We start from the raw sequence: 27,248 nt of genomic DNA on the forward strand, positions 1-27,248 counted from the left end.
ATGATATACTACCTCTTAAGGGAATACAAGTACATAGCATTCTAGAGGACAATGCACAAAGACAAGGGCTGAAGAGGTAGGGGGACTTCCAGGACATGAGGGGGGTCACAGAAACATCTGGAGGTGATCATTTGGAAAGGTCTCTCTATATAAGTTGTAACCTGATGCTTCTGGCCCTGCAGCAAAATCTGTGCAATGGCCCCTCAGCCATCATCTATAGTAATGTGGTGACCCCTCATGGGAAATCATCAAATTCATTGTAGTATTTTCCACATGCTGATGTACAGTAATATGGTTGTCATGTCCTCCAGGTCTTCAGCCATCCATGTGGTAATAGTAAAGGGCACGTGTAGTGGGGTATGTGAAGCTTAGCACTGTATATATGTGTGTATATATATATATATATATATATATATATATATATATATATATATATATATATATATATATATATAGGGATTTGATCAAATCCCGGGAAATGATGAAAAGAACACGCTGTTCCATCATGCCTGACCCCTTTCAGGGAAATGATGGAATGAACGATTGGGGAGTCGCCCGGCTCTATGTTTGGCGGCGGAGGCGGACGGGGGAGCAGAGCGGCACACCTCCCCGGCAGGCACATGGCGGCGAGGGCGGATGGGAACTCCTGGCAGGCATGGCGGCGGACGGGGAGAAGAAGGGCACACCTCCCCTGCAGGCATATGGCGGTGAGGGCGGATGGGAAGTCCTGGCAGGCATGGCGGCGGACGGGGGAGCAGAGTGGCACACCTCCCCGGCAGGCATATGGCGGTGGGCTGGACGGGGAGCAGAGGAGCACATCTCCCAGCAGGCATATGGCGGCGGGGCAGACGGGGAGCAGAGCGACACACCTCCCAGAAGGTATATGGCGTTGGGGCGGATGGGGAGCAGAGCGGATAGGCCGGGCGAGCTGGAGGTATGTCGCAGGGCAGGGCGGACGGGACCGGAAGTGGACGGGGAGCAGAGCGGCACACCTCCCGGCAGGTATATGGCATTGGGGCAGTTGCTAAGCAGAACGGACAAGCTGGGGGAGCAGGAGGCATGTCGCATGGCAGGGCAGACGGGGAGCAGAGCGGCACACCTCCCGGCAGGTATATGGCGTTGGGGCAGATGGGAAGCAGAGCGGACAGGCTGGGGGAGCAGGAGGCCTGTCGCAGGGTAGGGCGGACGGGACCAGAACGGCACACCTCCCGGCAGGTATATGGCGTTGGGGCAGATGGGAAGCAGAGTGGACAGGCTGGGGGAGCAGGAGGCATGTCGCAGGGTAGAGCGGACAGGACCGGAAGCGGACGGGAAGCAGAGCGACACACCTCCCGGCAGGTATATGGCGTTGGGGCAGATGGGAAGCAGAGCGGACAGGTTGGGGGAGCAGGAGGCATGTCGCATGGCAGGGCAGACGGGGAGCAGAGCAGCACACCTCCCGGCAGGTATATGGCGTTGGGGCAGATGGGAAGCAGAGAGGACAGGTTGGGGGAGCAGGAGGCCTGTCGCAGGGCAGGGCGGACGGGACCGGAAGCGGACGGGAAGCAGAGCGACACACCTCCCGGCAGGTATATGGCGTTGGGGCAGATGGGAAGCAGAGCGGACAGGTTGGGGGAGCAGGAGGCATGTCGCATGGCAGGGCAGACGGGGAGCAGAGCAGCACACCTCCCGGCAGGTATATGGCGTTGGGGCAGATGGGAAGCAGAGAGGACAGGTTGGGGGAGCAGGAGGCCTGTCGCAGGGCAGGGCGGACGGGACCGGAAGCGGACGGGAAGCAGAGCGACACACCTCCCGGCAGGTATATGGCGTTGGGGTGGATGGAGAGCAGAGCGGACAGGCTGGGGGAGCAGGAGGCATGTCGCATGGCAGGGAAGACGGGGAGCAGAGCGGCACACCTCCCGGCAGGTATATGGCGTTGGGGCAGATGGGAAGCAGAGCGGACAGGCTGGGGGAGCAGGAGGCCTGTCGCAGGGTAGGGTGGACGGGACCGGAAGCGGACGGGGAGCAGAGCGGCACACCTCCCGGCAGGTATATGGCGTTGGGGTGGATGGAGAGCAGAGCGGACAGGCTGGGGGAGCAGGAGGCATGTCGCATGGCAGGGAAGACGGGGAGCAGAGCGGCACACCTCCCGGCAGGTATATGGCGTTGGGGCAGATGGGAAGCAGAGCGGACAGGCTGGGGGAGCAGGAGGCCTGTCGCAGGGTAGGGTGGACGGGACCGGAAGCGGACGGGGAGCAGAGCGGCACACCTCCCGGCAGGTATATGGCGTTGGGGCAGATGGGAAGCAGAGCGGACAGGTTGGGGGAGCAGGAGGCCTGTCGCAGGGTAGGGCGGACGGGACCAGAACGGCACACCTCCCGGCAGGTATATGGCGTGTGGGGCAGATGGGAAGCAGAGCGGACAGGCTGGGGGAGCAGGAGGCATGTCGCAGGGTAGAGCGGACAGGACCGGAAGCGGACAGGAAGCAGAGCGACACACCTCCCGGCAGGTATATGGCGTTGGAGCAGATGGGAAGCAGAGCGGACAGGTTGGGGGAGCAGGAGGCATGTGGCATGGCAGGGCAGAGGGGGAGCAGAGCGGCACACCTCCCGGCAGGTATATGGCGTTGGGGCAGATGGGAAGCAGAGCGGACAGGCTGGGGGAGCAGGAGGCATGTCGCAGGGTAGGGCGGACAGGACCAGAAGTGGACGGGGAGCAGAGCGGCACACCTCCCGGCAGGTATATGGCGTTGGGGCAGATGGGAAGCAGAGCGGACAGGCTGGGGGAGCAGGAGGCCTGTCGCAGGGTAGGGCGGATGGGACCAGAAGTGGACGGGGAGCAGAGCGGCACACCTCCCGGCAGGTATATGGCGTGTGGGGCAGATGGGAAGCAGAGCGGACAGGCTGGGGGAGCAGGAGGCATGTCGCAGGGTAGAGCGGACAGGACCGGAAGCGGACAGGAAGCAGAGCGACACACCTCCCGGCAGGTATATGGCGTTGGAGCAGATGGGAAGCAGAGCGGACAGGTTGGGGGAGCAGGAGGCATGTGGCATGGCAGGGCAGAGGGGGAGCAGAGCGGCACACCTCCCGGCAGGTATATGGCGTTGGGGCAGATGGGAAGCAGAGCGGACAGGCTGGGGGAGCAGGAGGCATGTCGCAGGGTAGGGCGGACAGGACCAGAAGTGGACGGGGAGCAGAGCGGCACACCTCCCGGCAGGTATATGGCGTTGGGGCAGATGGGAAGCAGAGCGGACAGGCTGGGGGAGCAGGAGGCATGTCGCAGGGTAGAGCGGACAGGCTGGGGGAGCAGAGAAGCGATGCGGTGAGCAAATTCTATGTCGCAGGGGAAAATCATTTCCTTGAAAGGGGTCAGTGATTTGATCTATTCCCTAGGGAAATGATGGAACGGTGCGGTCATATCATCAGTTCCTGGGATTTGATCAAATTCCTGATTCTATCATTTCACTGTAGTATATATATATATATATATATATATATATATATATATATATATATATATATATATATATATAATGGAGATATCTATGTATGATGGAGATATCAGGCCCATGTCCTGGGATTAGCTGTACACTGTGTGTCGGTGAGGTGTGTAGGCTCAGTACTATCTGTAGGTCCTCTCAGGGCTGGCAGGGGAAGGGTTGTGGGTCGGCAGCATAGACCCCGCCAGGCCCGGCCGCCCTGCCCGGCGCTGCCGCTGGAGGAGGAGGAGGCAGCAGCCTGAGGAGAGGGCCGCCCTTTCTCCCCGCCTATACTCCACTCCAGGAAAAGAAGGCTTGGAGTGGCTATGTGCTGACTGACTCCCCCACCTCCAGCCCTCCGTGTCTCGCTGCCTGTGGGGCTCCCGTCCATCTGCTGTGAGGAGGAGAAGAGGAGCTCCGCTGCCATCGTGCCCCCCGCGGCTCCCGTGCCTCACACATGCCCGCAGGAGGCAGCGCTGCCAGGGAGCCGCTGTGACACTGGAGGAGAGGACGCGGCAAACTTCCCCAGGGCAAGGAAGGAAGAAACAAGGGATTCTTTGGCTTTGTTCGCTTCCCCTCCCTCCTCCTCTGCTTGAACTTTCTGCAGGAACACAGCAGCAGCAGCAGCAGCAGCAGAACTTCCAGCGGACACCGCGCGCCTTGTCCCTGGCTGCCGGGAGCGAGTGTGTGACCAGCCGGGATTAGAGCGAGGTCCTGAGCATGGCGGGGTGCTGCCTGTCCGCCGAGGAGAAGGAGTCCCAGAGGATTAACGCTGAGATCGAGCGGCAGCTCCGCAGGGACAAGAGGGATGCGCGGAGGGAGCTCAAGCTGCTGCTGCTGGGTGAGTGCCGCCGCCGCCGCTTCTCCTTCATTACCGCTAATGGGGACATGACATCCTCCCGTGTGCCGGAGCGCTGGGACTTGTAGTCCCCCAGCAGCTGGCGGGCAGCAGGTTGGCTGCCCCTACACATACACATACACACTCCCATAGGCGGCCGCTGCTGATCCGTCTCTGCTGAGAGATAGTGATCGGAGCAAGGTCACAAGACGCACGCATGGAGTCCTGACCCTTGATCGCTCAGTGTGCACAGTACACAGGAGGCGGCAGGTTCACCTGCACCCCCCGATCCGGGCCCAGGAAGGGGCTCCACACGCGTGCCTGTGGATATCCGTCCTGCCCACTCCATGGAGTGACTGATCCCTGCAAGGGTTAACCCCCCAGGCCTGGCTGCACTGTGAGGGGGTTGGATTGTACATTGTTATGGCTCACAGGGTGGCACTGGACAGGCCAGAGTGGTTCTAATGTGGCACTGGGATAGATGGAGTGAGATGGGCATAGACACTGGCACTGGGATAGATGGAGTGAGATGGGCACTGGCACTGGGATAGATGGAGTGAGATGGGCATTGGCACTGGGATAGATGGAGTGAGATGGGCACTGGCACTGGGATAGATGGAGTGAGATGGGCACTGGCACTGGGATAGATGGAGTGAGATGGGCACTGGCACTGGGATAGATGGAGTGAGATGGGCACTGGCACTGGGATAGATGGAGTGAGATAGACACTGGCACTGGGATAGATGGAGTGAGATGGGCACTGGCACTGGGATAGATGGAGTGAGATGGGCACTGGCACTGGGATAGATGGAGTGAGATGGGCACTGGCACTGGGATAGATGGAGTGAGATGGGCACTGGGATAGATGGAGTGAGATAGACACTGGCACTGGGATAGATGGAGTGAGATGGGCACTGGCACTGGGATAGATGGAGTGAGATGGGCACTGGCACTGGGATAGATGGAGTGAGATGGGCACTGGCACTGGGATAGATGGAGTGAGATGGGCACTGGCACTGGGATAGATGGAGTGAGATGGGCACTGGCACTGGGATAGATGGAGTGAGATGGGCACTGGCACTGGCACTGGGATAGATGGAGTGAGATGGGCACTGGCACTGGGATAGATGGAGTGAGATGGGCACTGGGATAGATGGAGTGAGATGGGCACTGGCACTGGGATAGATGGAGTGAGATGGGCACTGAGCAGTGAGATGGGCACTGGGATAGATGGAGTGAGATGGGCATAGACACTGGCACTGGGATAGAGTGAGATGGGCATAGACACTGGGATAGATGGAGTGAGATGGGCATAGACACTGGCACTGGGATAGATGGAGTGAGATGGGCATAGACACTGGCACTGGACAGGCCAGAGAGGTTCTAATGTGGCACTGGGATAGATGAAGTGAGATGGGCATAGACACTGGCACTGGCATAGATGGAGTGATATAGGTATAGACACTGGCACTGAGGTGTGAGATGGGCATAGACACTGGCACTGGCATAGATGGAGTGATATAGGTATAGACACTGGCACTGAGGTGTGAGATGGGCATAGACACTGGCACTGGGGGCTGCCAGACAATGGTGGCCACTGAACCATAGACCAGGGTTTGTCTCAGATCCAGATTTTGGCTCACAGTTGGGCAATGCCCTAGCAGAACGCTTTGGAAGTGACATTAATGTGCCATGAGTTCTAGCTCTGATTGTTGGGGGTCCTTCTGCGGGCCCCCCCCCCCCCCCCATCAGTCCTGAGGATGACGTTGCTGAGGCTCTTTAGCTTCCTTCTAGTATGTTGTACATGTATGCCTATCGCCTGGACTGGCACTATTGTTGGGAAGTGGCACTATGCCATATCCATGGGTAGCAGAGCTCTCACAGATGAACACATGGGCCCAGCTTTATCAATAATCACAGACATTTCTGGTTTTGTGCAGATTGATAAATCCGGCCCATTGTGTAGTCCTGGACTAGTCCTGTTAGGCTTTGATAACTTGTACAGCACAAAGCTCTATTCACACATACTGCGGACGATTTGACCAATATAAGTAAATGGCTAAAAATCTGCAACATGAACCTGCGTCAGATCCCCAGCAGTAGTTGTGGATGTAGCCGCCTTCTCCATTATGAGATACATTGCGGCAGATCCCCAGCAGTAGTTGTGGACGTAGCCTTCTCCATTATGAGATACATTGCGGCAGATCCCCGGCAGTAGTTGTGGATGTGGCCTTCTCCATTATGAGATACATTGCGGCAGATCCCCAGCAGTAGTTGTGGATGTGGCCTTCTCCATTATGAGATACATTGCGGCAGATCCCCAGCAGTAGTTGTGGACGTAGCCGCCTTCTCCATTATGAGATACATTGCGGCAGATCCCCAGCAGTAGTTGTGGACGTAGCCGCCTTCTCCATTATGAGATACATTGCGGCAGATCCCCAGCAGCAGTTGTGGATGTAGCCTCCTCCATTATGAGATACATTGCGGCAGATCCCCGGCAGTAGTTGTGGATGTAGCCTCCTCCATTATGAGATACATTGCGGCAGATCCCCGGCAGTAGTTGTGGATGTAGCCGCCTTCTCCATTATGAGATACATTGCGGCAGATCCCCAGCAGTAGTTGTGGATGTGGCCTTCTCCATTATGTGATACATTGCGGCAGATCCCCAGCAGTAGTTGTGGACGTAGCCGCCTTCTCCATTATGAGATACATTGCGGCAGATCCCCGGCAGTAGTTGTGGACATAGCCTCCTCCATTATGAGATACATTGCGGCAGATCCCCGGCAGTAGTTGTGGATGTGGCCTTCTCCATTATGAGATACATTGCGGCAGATTTCCAGCAGTAGTTGTGGACGTAGCCTTCTCCATTATGAGATACATTGCGGCAGATCCCCAGCAGTAGTTGTGGATGTGGCCTTCTCCATTATGAGATACATTGCGGCAGATCCCCGGCAGTAGTTGTGGATGTGGCCTTCTCCATTATGAGATACATTGCGGCAGATTTCCAGCAGTAGTTGTGGACGTAGCCTTCTCCATTATGAGATGCATTGCGGCAGATCCCCGGCAGTAGTTGTGGACTTAGCCTCCTCCATTATGAGATACATTGCGGCAGATCCCCAGCAGTAGTTGTGGATGTAGCCTTCTCCATTATGAGATACATTGCGGCAGATCCCCAGCAGTAGTTGTGGATGTGGCCTTCTCCATTATGAGATACATTGCGGCAGATCCCCAGCAGTAGTTGTGGATGTGGCCTTCTCCATTATGAGATACATTGCGGCAGATCCCCGTCAGCAGTTGTGGACGTAGCCTTCTCCATTATGAGATACATTGCGGCAGATTCCCGGCAGTAGTTGTGGACGTAGCCTCCTCCATTATGAGATACATTGCGGCAGATTTATCAAACGTTTATAAGTAAAGCTGTCATAGTTGTAGCTGCCCTGGCGAATGGAAAGCCGCCCTCTGGTTCCTATTGGCAGCAGACCGGTTTCTTAGGGTCCATTTACACAGAAAGATTATCTGACAGATTTTCTGCCAAAGATTTAAAGCCCAAGCCAGAAACCGACTATAAACAGAGATCAGGTCATAAAGGAAAGCCTGAGATTTCTTCTCTTTTCAAATCCTTTCCTGGCTTTGGCTTCAAATCTTTGGCAGATAATCTTTCTGTGTAAATGGACCCTTACTTGTGATAAGCATGGCTCCTGATATTGACTATTTTGGTCATATGATTCTCCTATAGCCGGTGTAACGTTAATTATTTTTATTTATGAGAACCTTCATCAGTTCCCAGCCGTCATATACTCAGACAGCAAAGAGAAATAAAATGGTTGCATTACTGACCATTCCGTGATCTACTTCCAGGCAGTGTTTGTGTTGGCATATTGATGCAGTGAGCCCAGTGCCAGCTACAGGAAGCAAAGTCAGCCGGCTGCAGTGCCCTGTACATAGTAACTCACGCTGTCTCTTTTTGGTCAGTGGACCCACCTTTAAGTTTGTTAATACATTTTGGCACAGATAAGTGATGGTCGTGATGTTTCCTCACCGATGCAGTCACTCCTGGCGCAGGAAGTACCGGTTGGGTACAACCACGCCAGGTCAGAGCCCCACTCAGATCATACAGAGAAGTAACCTGGCATGGTCGTATCCATAGTTACCCGAACCTCTGGTGGCAGGAGTGACTGCATGCTGACCGGGGGAGGAAACATCACGGCAGGTACCTACAACCAGCACATGTATATCCTCTAGTTGTTTTAAAGGGGTTATCCAGCGCTACAAAAACATGGCCACTTTCCCCCCTACTGTTGTCTCCAGTTCAGGTGCCATTTGCAATTAAGCTCCATTTACTTCAATGGAACTGAGTTTCAAAACCCCACCCAAACTGGAGACAACAGTAGGGGGAAAGTGGCCATGTTTTTGTAGCGCTGGATAACCCCTTTAATGCTGGGAGTTATTTTGAATTCTTGTTTAAGCCACCTGCACACATACCTCATACCTTTTCAGGCTTTTTTTTATCGTTCTTTTATAAAGTCTAATAGAAAGTGCTATGAATTTTCTTTTAAAGCATTTTGGTAGCATTGCTTTCCATTTTGTTACATTCGTAACATCCCTTTTCTCCTCCTATTTTTCAAAAAAATATATAGAAAAAAATAATCACATTACCAAGAAAAAACAACCTAAACAACAACTTTTTAAGTTTCAGAATGCTGCATAGTTGTTTTTTTTTTAAATACTGTGAAAACATGATAAGAAATAAGGAAAAAAAAATGGGGCTCGGGTATGATGGAAAAAAACTGCCAGGCCCCCTATGTTCTTGAACAGAAAAGCCGACACCAGTGTAGCCTGGCTGTGGCTTAACCCTCCCCTCCCATAGAGAACACAGGAACGTTTGACTGTGTGGAACGTTGTTGTGTATGGGGAGGACAGGAGAGATAACTGTGGAGGGGGATAACCCTTTTGGGTGATGTTTTTCCTCAACAATGGGAATCAGTAATTGATTTTATTGTGTTGATAAAACACAACACACATTTTTTAAAAGGAAAAAAAAAATCTGACTTCAGATGATCAAATATGGATGCTTAGTTTTTTTTTCTTCCAAAACAATTTGTTGCAGTTTCAACTCCACATTTTCTATGTTTTTATCTGTGTTTTAAGTTGTCCATTTTTCTTTGTATTTGTTCTGTTATTAATTTATTTTTGCTGTTTTAGGAATATTGTGAAAATATCTGTCCATAACAAATCCACAATCTACACAAAAACAGAATATGGGGGGGGGGGGGGGGTTAATTTCAGCCATTGACTTCTGTTCGGTAATAACAAGAGCAATAAGGATTCAGTACATATTTGTTGTAGAAATTTCTGTGACTGTCCCATTTATCTGAATGGGGCTTACCATCGCTACGTATGACAGATTGTGGACACAATAAGCCAAAAATTTACATGCAGGCTATAAAACTGGCCTTGAGCATAAGTACATTTGTACAGGTGCAGATGTGAATGTTAAATGAATAAGGTGCACCATGCATTTTTTTGGTATACATTTTTATGAGCCGCAGGCTTTGTGTGTGTGTGTGTTTTTTTTTTTTTGTTTGTTTTTTTAGTAAAAATTTGGCACAGACTGTTGTGACAGCCTGCAACTAAGCTACACCAACTGTTTGCGCAGATGATACTTTTATACGAGTTTTGGGGAATTTTATTTGCTGGATTCACATAGAGATTTTGGTGCATTAAGTAGCTTTAAAGTCCAAAATTGCTACAGTCAAGCAAGTCCTTGGCAACTCTGTGTGAATTCTGCTCCAAAATCCTGTCCAATTATTTTCTGTGAGCATCTATCTTGTAGATTATGCCACAGTTTTTTAATGCAGACGTGATAAACCAAACATGGAAAATAAGTAAGTCACATACCGGTTGCAAGGAGGCAAATAATCCAAATCCTAAACCATGCACAGGGCCTTAAAGGGGTTGTCCGGCGATAAAAAATTATTCACAGAATAACACACATTACAAAGTTATACAACTTTGTAATGTATGTTATGTCTGTGAATGGCCCCCTTCCCCGTGTTTCCCCCCACCCACGCTAGACCCGGAAGTGTGGTGCATTATACTCACCGCATCTCGTGTCGTCCACGGTCTCCGATCGTCAGCAGTGACGTCTTCTTCGGGAGGCCAGCGGATCTTCCCGAGTGCCGGCCGCCCTCTGCAGCGTCATCCGAAGCTCAGCCGCGATTGGCTGAGCATAACTGAGCTCAGGCAATCGCGGCTGAGCGGCTGATGACGCAGCCATGTCATCAGCTGCTCAGCCGCGATTGGCTGAGCACAGTTATGCTCAGCCAATCGCGGCTGAGCTTCGGATGACGCTGCAGAGGGCGGCCGGCACTCGGGAAGATCCGCTGGCCTCCCGAAGAAGACGTCACTGCTGAGGATCGGAGACCGTGGTCGGCACGTGACAGGTAATGTATAGCGCACCACACTTCCGGGTACACGGGTGGGGGTGGTGGGACACGGGGAAGGGGGCCATTCACAGACATAACATACATTACAAAGTTGTATAACTTTGTAATGTGTGTTATTCTGTGAATAATTTTTTATCGCCGGATAACCCCTTTAAGGGGGTACTCCAGTGAAACAAGTTGTTTTCAAATTAAATGGTGTTAGAAAGTTATACAGGTCTGTAATTTACTTCCTATTAATAAATTTCGAGTCTTCCAGTACTTATCAGCTGTTGTATGTCCTGCAGGGAGTGGCGTATTCTTTCCAGTTTGACATGGTGCTCTCTGCTGCCATCTCTGTACATGTCGGGGACTGTCCAGAGCAGCAGCAAATGCTCTGGACAGTTCTTGACATGGACAAACGTGTCAGCAGAGAGCACTGTGTTGACTGCAAAGAGTACAGCAGCTGATAAGTATTGGAAGACTAGAGATTTTTTAAATAGAAGTAATTTAGAAATCTGTATAACTTTCTGTCACCTGTTGATTTGGAGGAAGAGAAAAAGTTTTAGCTGGAATACCCCTTTAGGGTGCCTCTCACTTACCGGATCCGCAGCGGAGTTTGCGAGTTTGCAGCGAAATCTGGTGCGGATCCTGGTAGTGTGAAGTGAATGGTTCACATACCCGCAGCGGAATTTTCATTACGTTACCAGTATGTGACCTAGCCCCTTTAACCTCCCTGCAGTCCCCGGCCTGGAGCATACATTACCTGCTCGGTGCTGCCGCTGTGTGTGAGGCTCCCGACTCCCCTCTCTCCTCATCAGCCAATCAGTGCTGCCCGGGCTTAAAGGGGCAGGGTCACATACTGGCAGTTTAATAAAAATTCCGCTGCTGGTATGTGTCCTATTCACTTCACATTACCGGGATCGGCAGCGGATTTCACTGCAAACTCGCAGCGTTAAATCCGCTGCGGATGCAGTACATGGGGAGCTATCTTAAAGGGAATCTGTCTGCTGTAGTTCACATTCCAACTCCTTGACACTGTTACATAGCTGTTGGGGCAAGGAAACATGGTACTTTTTATCAATCCATTTGTGCTTCCAGAAGATAGAAAAATACTTTTATTCTGTAGTACATGTATTCAGCTTGAAGTGCAGCAAGCTGTAACCTCTCCTTACTCCCCCCTCCTTTACCTGACCCTGCTTGGCACTCTGCTTCCACGTGTCAATCAAGCTGGGGGGGAGAGGAGACATCAAAGAATAAAAGCATCCTGGAAGTACAGCTGGACATATGAATGGTACCATGTGCCCCCTTGATATTAAAGTGTCAGCTATTTGGAATATGAATTACAGCTGACATATTCTTTTTACCCTTACTGCAAAAAGTCTAGGTGTATTCCTAAACTAACACCACAATCTATTCTCAGACATAGGCTGCTTCACTTACTAGCTGACTAACACTCTGTGTCTGGTTCCTGAAACTCAGCAATCTGCTGTATTGACCACTGGCGTTGTGGATTTACACACATGGAATATCCGTTTAAACATGGTGCTCATTGTAATGAGTTGGTGCCGGTATAATAGCTGGTTATAGCAGCAGCTTCACCGGATTATAAAGGAGGGTCATAGGCAGAGAACCTACCCCTGTGACGTTCCTATGGTTCAGAAGAGCATACTTTGTTGCCACCGGTTGTGATCCCTAGCTTCAAAAATCATTACGAGCATTAGATGCATATGGTTAAAAAATGTAGCAATGATCTTTAATTGTTTGTTTTCTGCATCCAAACCCTCAGAATTAAAGGGGTTGTCCAGCAAAAATCTTTTTCTTTCAAATCAACTGGTGTCAGAAAGTTATATAGATTTGGTAATTACTTCTATTTAAAAATCTCAAGTCTTCCCATACCCATTAGCTACTATATATCCTGCAGGAAATGTTGTTTTCTTTTCAGTCTGACACAGTGCTCTCTGCTGACATCTCTGGCCGAAACAGGAACTGTCTCGGTTTTCTATGAATCACCATAGAAAACCTCTCCTGCTCTGGACAGTTCCTGTCTCGGCCAGAGATGTCAGCAGAGAGCACTGTGTCAGACTGAAAATAAAACAACATTTCCTGCAGGACAAACAGCAGCTGATAAGTATGGGAAGACTGACGATTTTTAAATAGAAGTAAATGCCAAATCTACATAACTTTCTGACTCCAGTTGATATGAAAGAAAAAGATTTTCGCTGGACAACCCCTTTAATAGGATGGGCATGGACTTGAACATAGGAGTCCATAGTGTCGCTGGGTCTGGTAAAAGGTTTGTACACTTTATATTATATCTTCCTATGGAAGGCTTACTTGTGTTTGTCTTAGCAACCACACTGGCTATAAACTATGTAAGGATTAAAGGGGTATTCCCATATGATCAAGTTGTGGTATTTCACTAGAATTTGTTGAGGCCTGACCTCACGAACCCCCATCTGTCCTGAGAAAGAAGGAGCCACAGTGCTGACTCACCGCTGCAACTTCATCCCCTGCACAGTAGAAAGGTGTCACTGCTGTGAAGAACCATCCAGGGGCCAAATTGGTGCACATGCTGCTTCATACCCAGGTTTGGTGGGGGTCCTAGAAGAAGCCCCCTCACTGATTATAAAGCAATTGCCTATCCTAGCAATATGTCATCCCTTTATAATATAGAAATATTCATTTGACTACAAAGTCCACTCTTCTCTTTATGGCAGTGTTGTCAAACCAGTCCCACAGAGATTCCTTTTCAGCCAATTTAGATCTCTATAGTAGTCTTGTTGCATGTTACAGGTTAAACAATTATGGATTAGCTGTATACACAGCAAAAGCAGCAGCTTAACTAGTATTTAAAGGCATTTGTGAATGTTGTCAAGGGATGATATAGACCGGATTGAGTTATCCTTGCATTTGATCAACAAAGATGGAGGGGGGGGGGGATGTTGAAAGCAGTTATTACACATTACTTTAAGGGTGCCTTCACACGTACCGCTTTGCAACGGATTTCATGCAAAATCTGCTGCGATACTCTGTACTGTCAATTTCTGTGGCTTTGCATTCTCGCAGCAGATTTCCACTACATCTCCACGAGAACGTAGCTCCTTTCCACTTAACCCATGGCTGCCGGGCTAATACATTACCTGGCCGCGCTCCCATCTGCTTCTCAGGCTTCCGGACCCCTGGCTACACTCCTGAAGTCTGTAGTGTAAAGGTCCCTATACACCTTCAATAACTGAAGGCCGAATGATCGTCCGGCATGTGTGGAAAAGTCTTGCCTCACTTGACTTTAAAAATATCACAGCCGGGATAGGGTAGGTGTTACTCACCTCTGCCCCTGCCCACAAAGTACCAGTTCACAGTTCACCTCCGCCAGAAGGAATTTTCCCCCGAGTTCTGATGACCTCGCAACTCGGTCTCCCACCCCAGTCACTGACTGGCTGAGTGGGTAGTCCATTACTAAGCCGTGACGGAGGCCTGCAGGAGATTCCGCAGCCTGGCGGAGATCCTGGAGCAGCGATCCAGCACCCTCAAAAGTATCATCAGTATGGATAACATACAGCAGTACTGAGTAGTGTAAGCTGTGAATCCAGCACTGGTAGATCTTTTAGCAGCTCCTCTGTGTGTTTTTGCCCCTGTCTGGCTGCACCTAATTCATCCTCCCCCTCCCCTCTGTATAAACTTCTGTAGGCAGCATGTAACCTTATTTAGTGAGCTGATACTTTGTCTCCTCTCTAAAGAGTGTTTTTAGAGAGGAGGGGTATAAGCATTATAAGAGGAGGAAGAAGCATTTTCATTTTCAAAAAGATACAAAGTGTGGTGACCATTTTAAGGGAAACTAACAGCAGGTTAGAAGAAGCTATGGAGGAAGGTCATATAACTACCGTCATTCTCTGCGTCCCCTGTGCTATGGAAACATAACAGCAGGTTAGATTCTTCTAACCTGCTATTAGTTTCAATTCAAAGGATTCTTTACTTTGGACAGTCCATGCTTGTTAGAGGGGCTTCATGATAATAAACTGATCACAAAGTAATTTAAAGAAAACTTGCAGCATGTGTTCCGTTACCTTGTAGCGACCACAAGAAAAACGAATCATTACAACAGTGCCCATTCATTAGTGAGTTATCCATGTAATACAGGACAGGTCATACAGAGTGTGAGGTGCTCTGGTCATCAGATGAGCATCCAGAACAGAGGACGCCCATCTATTAACACAGAATCCTAATAGGGTATAGAGAAATGGGTCTTTTAAACTTGAAAACTTTTTAAAAAGGATTATACAGGACTAGAAAAACATGTGTCACCAGGTCGTCACTGCAGTTGCAATACCACACACAAACTGACTACAAGAGTGGCAGTGATTTCTAATCCTGGATAACTATTTAGGGTCTATTCACATGTCAGTATATTTTTCACTCTGCAAATTTATGTCCATTATTTTTCATTATCAATCTGCAGATTTCCATCCGTATTGCACCCATATTTTTTTGCTGATCCCCAAAATCTAGTCTTTTTGTGAATTGCGGGTCTTCAAAAATATGGTTCCCATAGGGTTCTATTGGTGCAACTAGGGAGTAATTTCATTTTTTTTTTTTTTTTTGGTGGTACGGATAGCAGCCTTGTGCACAACTATGGATGTGTGAATGAGGCTATTAAAATACATTGGGAGAAATTTGCGCCCTTTTTGGTGAATAATTGGATTTTTCACCCATTTTTAGTCTAAGTTCTATTTATGAACCGGTATTCGACAGGTGAATATTTTTTTTAGCTGCAACTTTTTTTCAATCTGCCTGTTTTGAGTATTCACCCAAAAGTTCGTATAGTCTGGGATTAGTGCCCAATTCATCATTTGCGACTTTTTAAAAAGTTGCTCAAACAGGTGCAGGCTTACGTCTGGTCAGTACCAGGTGAATATAACTGCGCAATTTTTGTTATTCTGCGACTTTTTTTGCAACCTTTTACTTACATACCTTCACTATGGCAGTGCTACATTTGAATGAATCAGTCACAAAATATTGGAACAAAATACCAATCCTCATTAGAAGTCACACATATTAGACTCCTTAGTAAATGTCCCCCATTGATCCTATTTTCTGTCCGCAGTTGCGGACGTGTGAATAGGGCCTTAGGCTCAAGCATAAATGACAGGTAAGCAACAAATTACTTTTATGTTTATGTAGCCACCCTCTCAGTCTTGCAGGTTACAGTGATTCTGCTAGAAGAGTGCAAAAGAATCCTTGCAGTTGCTCACTTTAGTGGTAGAGAAGAAAGGGCCCCTGTGAACGGCCATCCTGTGCCTTTGCGCTGCAGTAGAGACCAATGTTATTTCTCTGACCCTTTTAGGCTAATCATTGTAATTGCAGCAATTTGCAAGACATACTATCCATTAGGGAGTTGCTGTAAATGTTGTAGTCCCTGAATGAGTGATCTATTTCCCTTGGGGAACTTTTACTTACCGCATCCTCTAAAGCAGGTGTAAAAGATAGAACTGGTTTGGGGATGTGCACTTACTGGAAAAGTAACATTCTACAACTTAAGGAGATTCTGTCACCAGATATTTATGTTGTCTTCTGACGGCAGCTTAAACCTGGTGGCAGGGACCCTGAGAGAGACACTCTCTTTGCAGGGTTTTACACCAGAAAACCAAAACCCAAAAGATTCCCTGGAAAATCCTGAATACCTGACACAAATGAATTAAGTTTGGGGAGTTTTAAAATTAAAGCTGTTACTTTTTTTATGCAAAAGTGGTGCACAAATAAGCACTGTGAGACTGCGCGATTTTGGCCAGGGAAGGGGTCTGCCAAATAAATGACAACGTAAACCACTTTTAATATCGAGCAGATAAAAAAAGTTATATATCTATCTCTATATATCTTTAATTTATTCCCCCTATAGTTTAAGTTTTCTGTTTAGTAGGTGTTGTGGTTTCAACAATCACTGATTATTGTCCCTGCAGACTACAGCATGCACACACTTAGTCCCTAAAGGACCTATTACCTGGGCCAACCTGTCAGATCAGTGATCACTTGCTCCTTGTTCCCCGCTCGCTGCTGGCGCTATTACACGTGCCAACGGGGGGGGAAGAGTGGGGGGTGTAGGAGGAATTTCCCCATGCGATCTTTAGATTGTCCGAGGGGCCAAAGAATATAGCATCGTCTCCTATTAAACCTTCGTTAAGGGTACAAACCCACTTGACGTATTTGCTGCGTGAATCAGTCTTAAAAATAAGCAGGCAAAACGCAGGTTGGCTTTATACAATTGTTCTGCGTTAAAATACGCAATTGCGTATTTTTGAAGCGTGAAGCTACATGCGTTTTTCGCACAGGTTGTTAACAACTGATGCTTTGCTAACAACAAGCTTCACGCTTCAAAAATACGCAATTGCGTATTTTAACGCAGAACAATCGTATAAAGCCAACCTGCGTTTTGCCTGCTTATTTTTAAGACTGATTCACGCAGCAAATACGTCAAGTGGGTTTGTACCCTAAAGATTCCCTCTGCGCTGTGTCAGACTAAAAAAAAATAATTTCCTGCAGGACATACAGCAGCTAATAAATATGATAAGACTTGATTTTCACTGGACAAACCCTTTAATTGAAGTACTTAATAGATTTGTATAACTTTTTGACACTAATAGATTTAAAAATGCTTGTCTTCTCTGGAGCGCCCCTTCAACTTTTACCACATAAAGCTGGTGTCACACACAGAACTGCGCTGATTGGCTGGTACGGGTTACGCAGCCTTAAACTTACAGTGCAGTTTTTGAGCCAAATTCAGAAGTGGATCCAGCAGAAAGCATAACCCCTTCCTTATTATTTTTCCATTTTTTTCGAATCTACCTTTGGCTCAAAAACTGCAGGGGCATTCTGTATTTTAGAAGGAAACCTTCTGTCATCTGCCTAAGGGCCCTATTACACCCAAAAATGTCTGAGAGATTTTTTCAACCAAAGCCAGTAATGGATTATAAACAGGGAACAGGTCGTAAAGATAAGACTAAGGGAGGCATTTATTAAGTCCGGCGTTTTTTACGCCGGACTTAAAAATGCCCCCGCAGCTCCGGCGGTACGGGGATTTATGTAGAGGCGGACTGCCTGTACATAAATCCTGTGCGCGCCGGTGCGCACCGCCGAAAACCTACGCCAGCTGAGGACTGGAGTAGGTTTTCGGCGTACATTTGGGCGGAACGGATGATAAATCGCGCGGACTCTGAGTCCGCGCCCTCCGTTCCGCCCACTTCCCGCCTACTTTCCGCCCCCTGGCGTACTCGGCGGAAAGTGCCGATTTGCGATTATTTTATTCGCAAATCGGCCATTTGCGTATAAAATAATACGCAAATCGGCACTTTCCGCCAAAAATCATCCGTCCGCCGGATGATACATGTGGCCCTAAGGGTCCTATTACACCAACAGATTATCTGACAGATTTTTTTAAGCCAAAGCCAGGAATGGATTTGAAAAGAGGAGAAATCTCAGTCTTTCCTTAAAGCAGAAGTCCGGCCAAAATTATTTTTTTATGCTATTACTTATGGAAAGTTATACAATTTTCTAATGTACATTAATTATGGGAAATGCTCATATACTGCTATTTCCCTTAATTTAGTGTATCAGGAAGTGTTAGAATTCTTTTAGAAGCAGTGACGTCACGACGAATGGTGTAATTCCTATGGAGTGTCCAGCAGGGGGCGCACTATATATAGAAGTCAATTAGTACCTTAGTACCATTGACTTGACTTCTATATATAGTGCGCCCCTGCTGGACACTCTATTGAATCATTTGATATGTATGTAATTTTATGTACTGTACTTTGTGATTTCAGTATCCCATGTATGTATTCATTGAATACATTTGCAGTGCACCGAGCAGGGAGGGAGAGAAGTGCCATCTACCTCCCCCTCCCTCCCAGATAATCTGTTAGTGTAATAGGGCTCTTAAATTTCTCCTCTTTTTAAATCCATTACTGGCTTTGGCTGAAAAAAATCTGTAAAATAATCTGTCAGACCTCTTTTGGTGTAATAGGGCCTTAACCCAGTGTAATGAGTGAGATTAGGGTATTGTGGGATTGGTCACTGCAGATAACACCTTCCCGCTGCTCCAGAGTCCAGCTGCAGGGCCCACTCTATTGCTATTGTACTCAGTCAGCTCAGGCTTTAGTTTAGTTTTGATTAATTAATTTGCTATGGAGACCCAATCCATGTATTTTTAAGTGAGTACATTATATTTTTTTCTAGATACAATTTGTAATATCTTAGAGTATTATTTGAATGTGCTATTGTCCTGTTCTGTGACAAGGCAGCACTTATCTGACTGGCAGCACTTATATGACTTGGGCAGATCTGTCAGGACAGACAAATAAAAAAACAAACAAACAAACAAAAAGTACATTTAGGATGTGTTGGTCACATGCTAACCTACAAGCATGATGGCTGAGTGGTTAGCCAGGTTACCTCGCAGTGTTTGGGGTCCTGGGTTTGTATACAACGAAGTGCAATATCTGGAGGAAATTTGTATGTTTCCCCATGGTTTGTATGGGTTGTCTCCAGGTATTCCTTCAACAATCTGGAAGAAAAAAAGATGGTCACTTAATCTTGTTGGGACTTAAAAACTCTGTACATTGCTTTTTAGTGTATTTGAGCTGTATAAATGAATGAATAATATAAAAATAAAACACAAATAGTAGATAGTAAGATCTACCTTTTTTTTTTTTTTTTTTTATTAAATAGAAGAGGACTAGAGATGAGTGAACCTCGAGCATGCTCGAGTCGATCCGAACCCGAACTTTCGGCATTTGATTAGCGGTGGCTGCTGAACTTGGATAAAGCCCTAAGGCTATGTGGAAATCATGGATATAGTCATTGGCTGTATCCATGTTTTCCAGACAACCTTAGAGCTTTATCCAAGTTCAGCAGCCCCCGCTAATCAAATACTGAACGTTCGGGTTCGGATCGACTCGAACCCAGTTCGCTCAGGACCTATTGTAATAATAATAAAAAAAAGAGCCATGCAGGTTCTGACACGGCCATTGGTGGCAGCAGAGGGGCTGTGTGAAAAACAAACAAACATTTCATTAACTATATGATAACATTATGTAACTTTATGAAAGAGATAAAAATGTATACCAGCAATTTATGCAGAGCGATAGAAACCCACTGTGATCTAGATTCAGGATTAGGACTAGACTTCCATTGGGTATATTATGTCTCTGATGGCATTTGTCTTCTGTAATAACGAAATGTGAGCTCACTTTGTTTGCATGTATCTGTGAACGTTTAAGACGTGTTAAGTCTCTAAGATTGAACATTAAGAGATTCAAGAGTACAGGTCATACATCTTATACTCTACTCGGCTGTACCTACCACTTGCATCAATATTACGTGTATTGGGTTTGCCCGAACAACCACGAACAGATTTAGGTAGTGATAGGGCTCTGGCGTGATGGAAAAACCAATTGTTTGGCTTTCAGGTATTGAAGGTGTATGGCCACCTTAAGAGCTGAAATCTCAGGCCGAGGTGTGGAACAGGGGAAGGGAGGAGAAAAAAAAAGGTGGTGGGGTTAAAAAAGGGAGTGAGGGGGTTGGGGTAGAGTCTCTAGGGAACGACAAGGGTTACAGGAGAAGAATGGAAAAAGGAAAGAAAAGAATAAGTGAGGGAAAAGGCCCAGTCCCCGGGTATCTTGGGACCGTGGACTATCTAAGGACTGTAATGGGATAGCTATAATACGTCTTACAGCGTTCAATTATTTTAAACAAAGACTAGAGTAACAAAGAGTAGACAGACATTGGTGAGGTTCATAAGGTACAAATGTATCCCCTATATGACCCTGCCTGCTGCTAAGGGGGACCCCCTGTTTTAGGTTTCTATGTATGCTGGGGGGACTAACCCTTCACTAGAAGGTGTGGATTATTGCCGTCAGAAAAAGATAATCAGTCTGATGTCAGCGAGAGAGAGAGTTGTGGCATATGTTGAAATTACAGGTTATAGTAAGGGTGTGTTCACACGTACAGGATCTGCAGCAGATTTGATGGAGCAGATGTGAAACTGCAGATACAAAGCAAATTTGCTTTGTATCTACAACTTCAAATCTCCGCTATCAAATCTGCTGAAGATCCTATATGTGTGAACACACCCTAAGAAATGATATTGTAGTATCCCTTATTTTCCAACGTGCTTCCCTTGCACAGTGGTGACAAGTCCTAGGGAATAGGAAGAATAGTGGTTTACAGCTGTGGGATAATCTACCATGGGATAACCCCCCCCCGACCCACTAACTTTCCTAGGATGAAGTGTCATGAACTGATGACTAGGACAGTAATAGATGTGTAACAAAAAAACAATAATCGTGGAGTGAGCAGGCCCCAGAGTGTAAAGGAGGTAAAAACTAATACAACAATGAATGCAATATATGATACAATCAAGTGTGGGTTGCTTTCATTTTTTCCTAATAGATGGAACCAACAGGTGGTTTGGCGGCTGGAACTGATAGTTGATTCCAGTGGTTCTAATAATCTTTTACCCGAGGAATTGTAAATGCATTTTTTATATTTTATAAATAGAAAGGCATAAGTTGTAGGAATGTAGTGCTCAAAGCACCACCAACCTAGTTCCTTATATAAACTTTATTTTTTATGTAAGTTCTAATAATAACATGCACATAAAAAGCCGTGTGCAGAGGCCTAATGTAATAGTGATAGAGGTAATAACAGGCCACAGTGGATAACCAGATGAGAAGCTTGATGGATTACGTTGGGAGCAGGGGATCAAGAACTAAACACAACTTACTGATTGATCCAATACAAATTGGATTGAGTTACATATATATTATACTTTACCAAAAACTTAAAGCGACTCTTTACCCACAATCTGACCCCCCCCAAACCCCTTGTACCTTCAGATATCTGCTTTTAATCCAAGATCTGTCCTGCAGTCCGTTTGGCAGGTGATGCAGTTATTGTGCTAAAAGAACGACTTTTAAACTGGCAGCCCCGTGCCCTACGGGAGTGGTCTAGATTGTGTATGCATTAGGCTGGCACAACGTCTCTGTCCCTCCTCCCCTCCCTCCTCATCATTAGGAATGCTCCAGGCAGATTGCCTACTATTAAACAGCTGTGGCAGCCCAGCACATGGGCTGAATCGTTAACACACCTGTGCAAATGTTCAGCATGGAGAAAATGTTCAAGTGGCATTCCTAATGATGAAGAGGGTGGGGAGGAGGGACAGAGGGGTGGTGCAAAGTTAGGGCGCAGATAATACTGTAGGGCACGGGGCTGCCACAATAACTGCATGAACAATGTCTGCTGATCGTTGTCCTCTATTTCACGGGACGATTATCGGCCAATATCGGCCGAATACAGCCTATAATTGTTCCGTGGAATAGGGCCTTTACTTGGGAAGAAAGCAGGCTTGCGCAGCGGGGGTGGAGCAGTGGATTACACTAACAGCACGGGAATGGCGCCAAGTGCAGTAGGGGGCTGTCGGCAGGTTTGTCCAATCTGCTGATAGTTCTTCTTTAAGGGGTTAACAAATGACAAATAAGGGTACAAACCCACACACCGTATATGCAGCGTATTTACTACTGCGATACGCAGCAAATACGCAGCAGATTAGATCTAAATAACTGAACACAGCATCAAATCTTCACCTTCACATCTGCTGCGTATTTGCTGCGTTTTTGCTGCGTTTTTGCTGCGTATTTGCTGCGTATACGGTGTGTGGGTTTATACCCTAAGGGTAATTCTTTCATTAGTTCCTGATCTTCTCAGTAACTTGCTCCGCGTTTTGTGTGTGTGTTTTTATTTTTCCTCCTTTCTTTCTCCTTTTGTTGGCCATTGTTGTGCAGCCGCATATTAATGCTGAAGCAGTGTAAATAAAGGTGCAATGTTCCTTTCACATAGACTTGTACTTGGACATGGCTAACATTCACAAAGCCTTATTTCCTTAAGAATTGCTGTGAATTACAATTTGATTGCAGTGTTTACTCTACAAGGTTTAGCAGGCTGCCAGCAGTACCATGTTGATAAGACAGGTCACGGGTATGTTTCTCCAGAATATAATCTTTTTACCACAAAATTATGTATATAGAAAATAAAACCTTGTGTCTTTATTGCTCTGAGGAGCCGTCACTTGATGTATATTTATGAAAAAGCCAACAAAGAAAAGAATAGCACTAAAAAGTGCAGCCGTTATAAGAGTACAAAATGTAGAGTTTATTAATACACAAAAACAATAAAAAATATTAAGTATATATTAAAGTATATACAGTATATTGTACTATTATTATATGAGTATTTTCATAGTTGTATTAGCATTGCAGCACCTTATTTTTCATGTACAGGCATTAGGTGGTGCCCTCCCCATAAATATTTCTAGACAATTGATATATATATAATCTGTTTTTGTTTGTTTTAGGGAACCATAACTTATGGTCTGTGCACTGATGATGTGCTATGGACCGGACTTCAGAACTCATCACTATTCTTTGATACTGTGAGCTCTGAAACTGTTCAAATTTTCACTTTACTGGAATGACACAGTGTGTCAGTACAGTAGCGCAAAGATATAATCATGCCAATAGGGACAGACACACTATTTTCTATGTAAATGTAACCCCTGTATTTTGTGTCTGTGTGTATGAAAAATGCTGAAGAATTCGTTGGCGCTATACAAATAACAATAATTATTATAACATTACAGTGAAAGGTGACACCAGTGGATAGATAGCACCAGTATAAAACAATTGCAGTTTCCTGTGGAATGACCTCTTCAAAGGTCACAGAGCGTGCACAGAGTTTTGCATTCATCTCAGTGTGGCAGGTCCTGTCTATTGTTGTCTGTGTCCATGGGGTATCACTAAATGCTCTTCAAAATGGCAGCCCCCATAACAATGTACAAAAAAAATTGCAATCCGAAAAAAAGATGTTTCAGTATCTGCCTCTAATCAGTAAAAGAAAATCTGGGTGTTACATTCCCTTTAAAAGACACGTGCAAAGAAGGTAATCCTAATAATTGTTTTAAATACTGGAATTTGAATGAACTGATTTGTACTTTGAATATTTCCATGGAAACTTAATACCACAATCCTTTGGTAAATCTACTTGCATCTTTGATCTTTACAGTTTTGCCAGTTGTGTGTGTTTTTATATGGGTTTTTTTTTTTTTGAACATTTCTATCCTTGGTTTAGCAGAATTGGGTACATTTAGATTTATAATATAACATATTAATAGACTACCTTACGTTACACCTTACATAGACTACCTGTATTACATGGCACGATATTGAGGAGGCAGAGAGTGTCGACCTGTCAGGTCAGCCCTTGCTTCCGCCTCCTTCCCCGCTTATGTCTGTACTATTACACGCACAGGCAGCAAGCAGGGGGGTTGCGGGGAGCTGTGGGAGGGGCTGTCCGGATTATCCTTACATCGTGCATGCTCTTTAAACGTGCGATATTACACCAATAGGTTATTGGCCGGTAATCTTCCAAGTGCGACCAATAAAGGATAATGAATAGAGTAGAGACAATAGTATTGTTCAGTCACTGGCACACAGTGTATTTTGGCCAGCATGGGAAATCTCGATAGGCCCAAATGTAAGAAGGCATTGTTTAGAGACGAGTCAACTGCCCGCCAAAGCGGTTTGTTTGATCGGCAACCCCCTTATCAGTCGATTGCCTTTCAACTCTGTTCCGCTCCCTTCCGTTCCTCCCCGGGTGCTGGGAAAAGCTGCATCCAGTCCTGGAAAACTGGGAGAAATTTCCAAGGTCTGGATCTAGCTTTTCCCAGCACACACAGGAGCGGAACAGCGTTGAAAGGCAGGTGGCCTATAAGCCGCTTACCAAGCAAATGAAGCGCTTTGCTTCATTTAGACAGGCAATTTGCTCGTATGTAGAATTGTTCTTTCTCCGTTCTGTGGCTGATGGTAAATGGCTGTTGTAGTTGTAGTTTTGGAACAGATGGAGGGCTGCAGATTCCCCATCCCTGCCCTATTATTTGGGCTCTGGCTTGAAATTTTACACTAACCATTTCAGGGCATTAAGCAAAAGTTTTTTGGACCTTTCCTGAAAAATCACAAGGAAAATAAAATTATTAGCATTTAGGCTTCATTCACACATTCAGTGACTGTATCTGTAGTCCGTAAAGTCTGCAAAAAATGCGGATTGTTGGCTAATTGTTCTGCAATTATGCTCCGCGCTAGAACATGTCCTATTTTTTTAGCAGAATGGATTATGCGTCCGTAAAACTACAGATTGTTCGACTAGCCCAATAGGAATCAGTAAGCCCTAAATTTGTTTGTAATTGTGGACTCCTATACCTATAGTGCAGCAGTGTAAGCTGTGAATCCACCACTGGCTGTCCAGGCTTGATGGGAATTGTAGTTTTGCAACAGCTGGAGGGCCAAAGGTTCCCCATCCCTGCTCTGTAAGGACTGTGTAAGGGCAGGTCCTACTTTTTTAGCGGAATGTATTGGCGGTCAGAAACTGATTTGTTTTCCAAGTGGGTGTGTAGATGACAACATTGAAATCAATGGGTCCTTTTTCTGCCTGTAAATCAGCATCCTGATTTACGGACAGAAAAAACTGATGTGTGGATGAGGCCTATCTTAGGCTGGGTTCACACTGCGTTTTTGCAATCCGTTTTTTGTTTTTTTTTTCATCCGTTTTTCTTTTGCAAAAAACTGTGTGTGCATCTCCGTTTTGATCCGTTTTTCCATTGACTTTCATTATAGAAAAAACGCATCAAAACGGATCCCTTTTTATTTTTAACGGACACAAAAGTAGTGTCAGCTACGTTTTTGTGTCCGCCCAAAAAAACGGATCCATTTTGATCATTTTTTTACAATAGAAGTCAATGGAAAAACGGATCAAAACGGACGCACACAAATGCATCCGTTTTTATAATTTTTTTTTATTTTTTGCAAAAAACGGATGAAAAAAAACGGATTGCAAAAACGCAGTGTGAACCTAGCCTAATAAAACTTTTCTTACTGACGTACCGCACTTATTTTTACAAATAGTTAATGTCTGTGCCCTGAACTATTGTAAAATTGCTACATTGTTACTTTTATTATTTTTCAATCCTTGTCTGGCAGACAGAACCTAATTTTAAAAATATTTCACAGATGTTTGATATTCTCGTCAGCTGGAACTCATGTCTTTCTTAAAACGGCAATCATACTGTAAAACATAGGGTTTGCTTCCTATGGCTTCCTGAGGATGTTACTGGGCTTGTCTGGCAGGATAAAAGAGATCTGGTCAGATAAATAAATGGACTTGGAAGTGGTGATCTGCATGAGGTGGGGGGAGGGTCTGGCAGGCGATTAAAAGTTTTTCTCATACCATACATTAAATAAAAAATATTTTATTACTTCTGCAAATCTGTGCTATGCACACACAATTGCCTCTTTGGAGGAAAAAACAACAACTTGTGCAGTCTCCTATACACCTTCGATTTTTAGACAGCCGAATCGAGGCAGATTCGTACATGAATCTAAGGTGTATAGGGCCATTCTGAACAACCAGCGACAGATGATGTTGGTGGTGATAGGGGTTGGCCGTGGAAAATCACAGCTGACCACTTTGTTCAGAAAGCGAGAAAGAGAATCTGCGTTGAGAGCAGTCTCACTGTGCCTTACCAGTCCACGTAGAGAACACGGGAATGCTTGGCCATGCCAAACGTTCCTGTGTATGGGGAGGATGGGTGGTGGTAGACATAACTGATGGATGGATGCGCTTTCCTTATTTAGCCTGGGTTCACACTATGTATATTTGAGGCTGTATTTGGTCCTCAAGTCAGGTCCTCATAGCAACCAAAACCAGGAGTGGATTGAAAACACAGAAAGTCTCTGTCCACACAATGTTGTAATTGAGTGGATGGCCGCCATATAACGGTAAATAACTTCCATTATTTCAATACAACAGCCGTTGTTTTAAAATATCAGCAAATATTTACCATTAAATAGCGGCCATCCACTCAATTACAACATTATGTGAACAGAGCCTTTCTGTGTTTTCAATCCACTCCTTGTTTTGGTTGCTATACAGCCTCAAATATACAGCCTCAAATATACGTAGTGTGAACATAGCCTTAAAGTTTATGGTGGCTTTTATTCTGCAGTCCTTAACTTTAACTTGTCGCCTACTTCTTTCCTACATATTGTAATATGCTTATTATCAGCAAGTAGGAGACACAGGGTGACATTTCTGTAACAAACAGATCAGATCGATCTGAATAGCAACTTTAAAGGAAAACTGACAGCTCGGATATGCATATATTTGTGCTGCCATCTTTCCAGTGACGGTCACACCAGCAGTGTATACATACCTTCTATGATTTGGCGTGTTGCTAAAAAATGTTCTTTATGCTGAGGCTGAGAGGCGGGTCTGTGACACTATCAGGCCCGCCCTCCGGCCGCTGCTGTATCTTCAGGTTGCCACCCGCCTCCTCTAGCTGTCAATCATTCTGGAGGAGGTGGGTGGCGGTCGGCAGCCTTAAGATACAGCAGCAGCCGGAAAGTGAGGAGGGGGCTGGCAGTGTCACAGG

The 27,248-nt window shown here is 46.2% G+C and overlaps 1 protein-coding gene across 1 annotated transcript in view; it reads left to right on the forward strand.

The window, feature by feature from the left end:
* Positions 1 to 3,735: 3,735 nt before the first annotated feature.
* The window catches only part of LOC138785648 (guanine nucleotide-binding protein subunit alpha-14), a 97,198-nt gene continuing 73,685 nt past the window's right edge, over positions 3,736 to 27,248 (forward strand). The window contains exon 1 of the mRNA XM_069961811.1: positions 3,736 to 4,298. Coding sequence (XP_069817912.1) covers positions 4,178 to 4,298 — 121 coding nt within the window. The 5' untranslated portion in view covers positions 3,736 to 4,177. The remainder of the gene's footprint in view (positions 4,299 to 27,248) is intronic.

Source organism: Dendropsophus ebraccatus, chromosome 3 (assembly GCF_027789765.1).
Source record: "Dendropsophus ebraccatus isolate aDenEbr1 chromosome 3, aDenEbr1.pat, whole genome shotgun sequence".
NCBI classification, from domain to species: domain Eukaryota; kingdom Metazoa; phylum Chordata; class Amphibia; order Anura; family Hylidae; genus Dendropsophus; species Dendropsophus ebraccatus.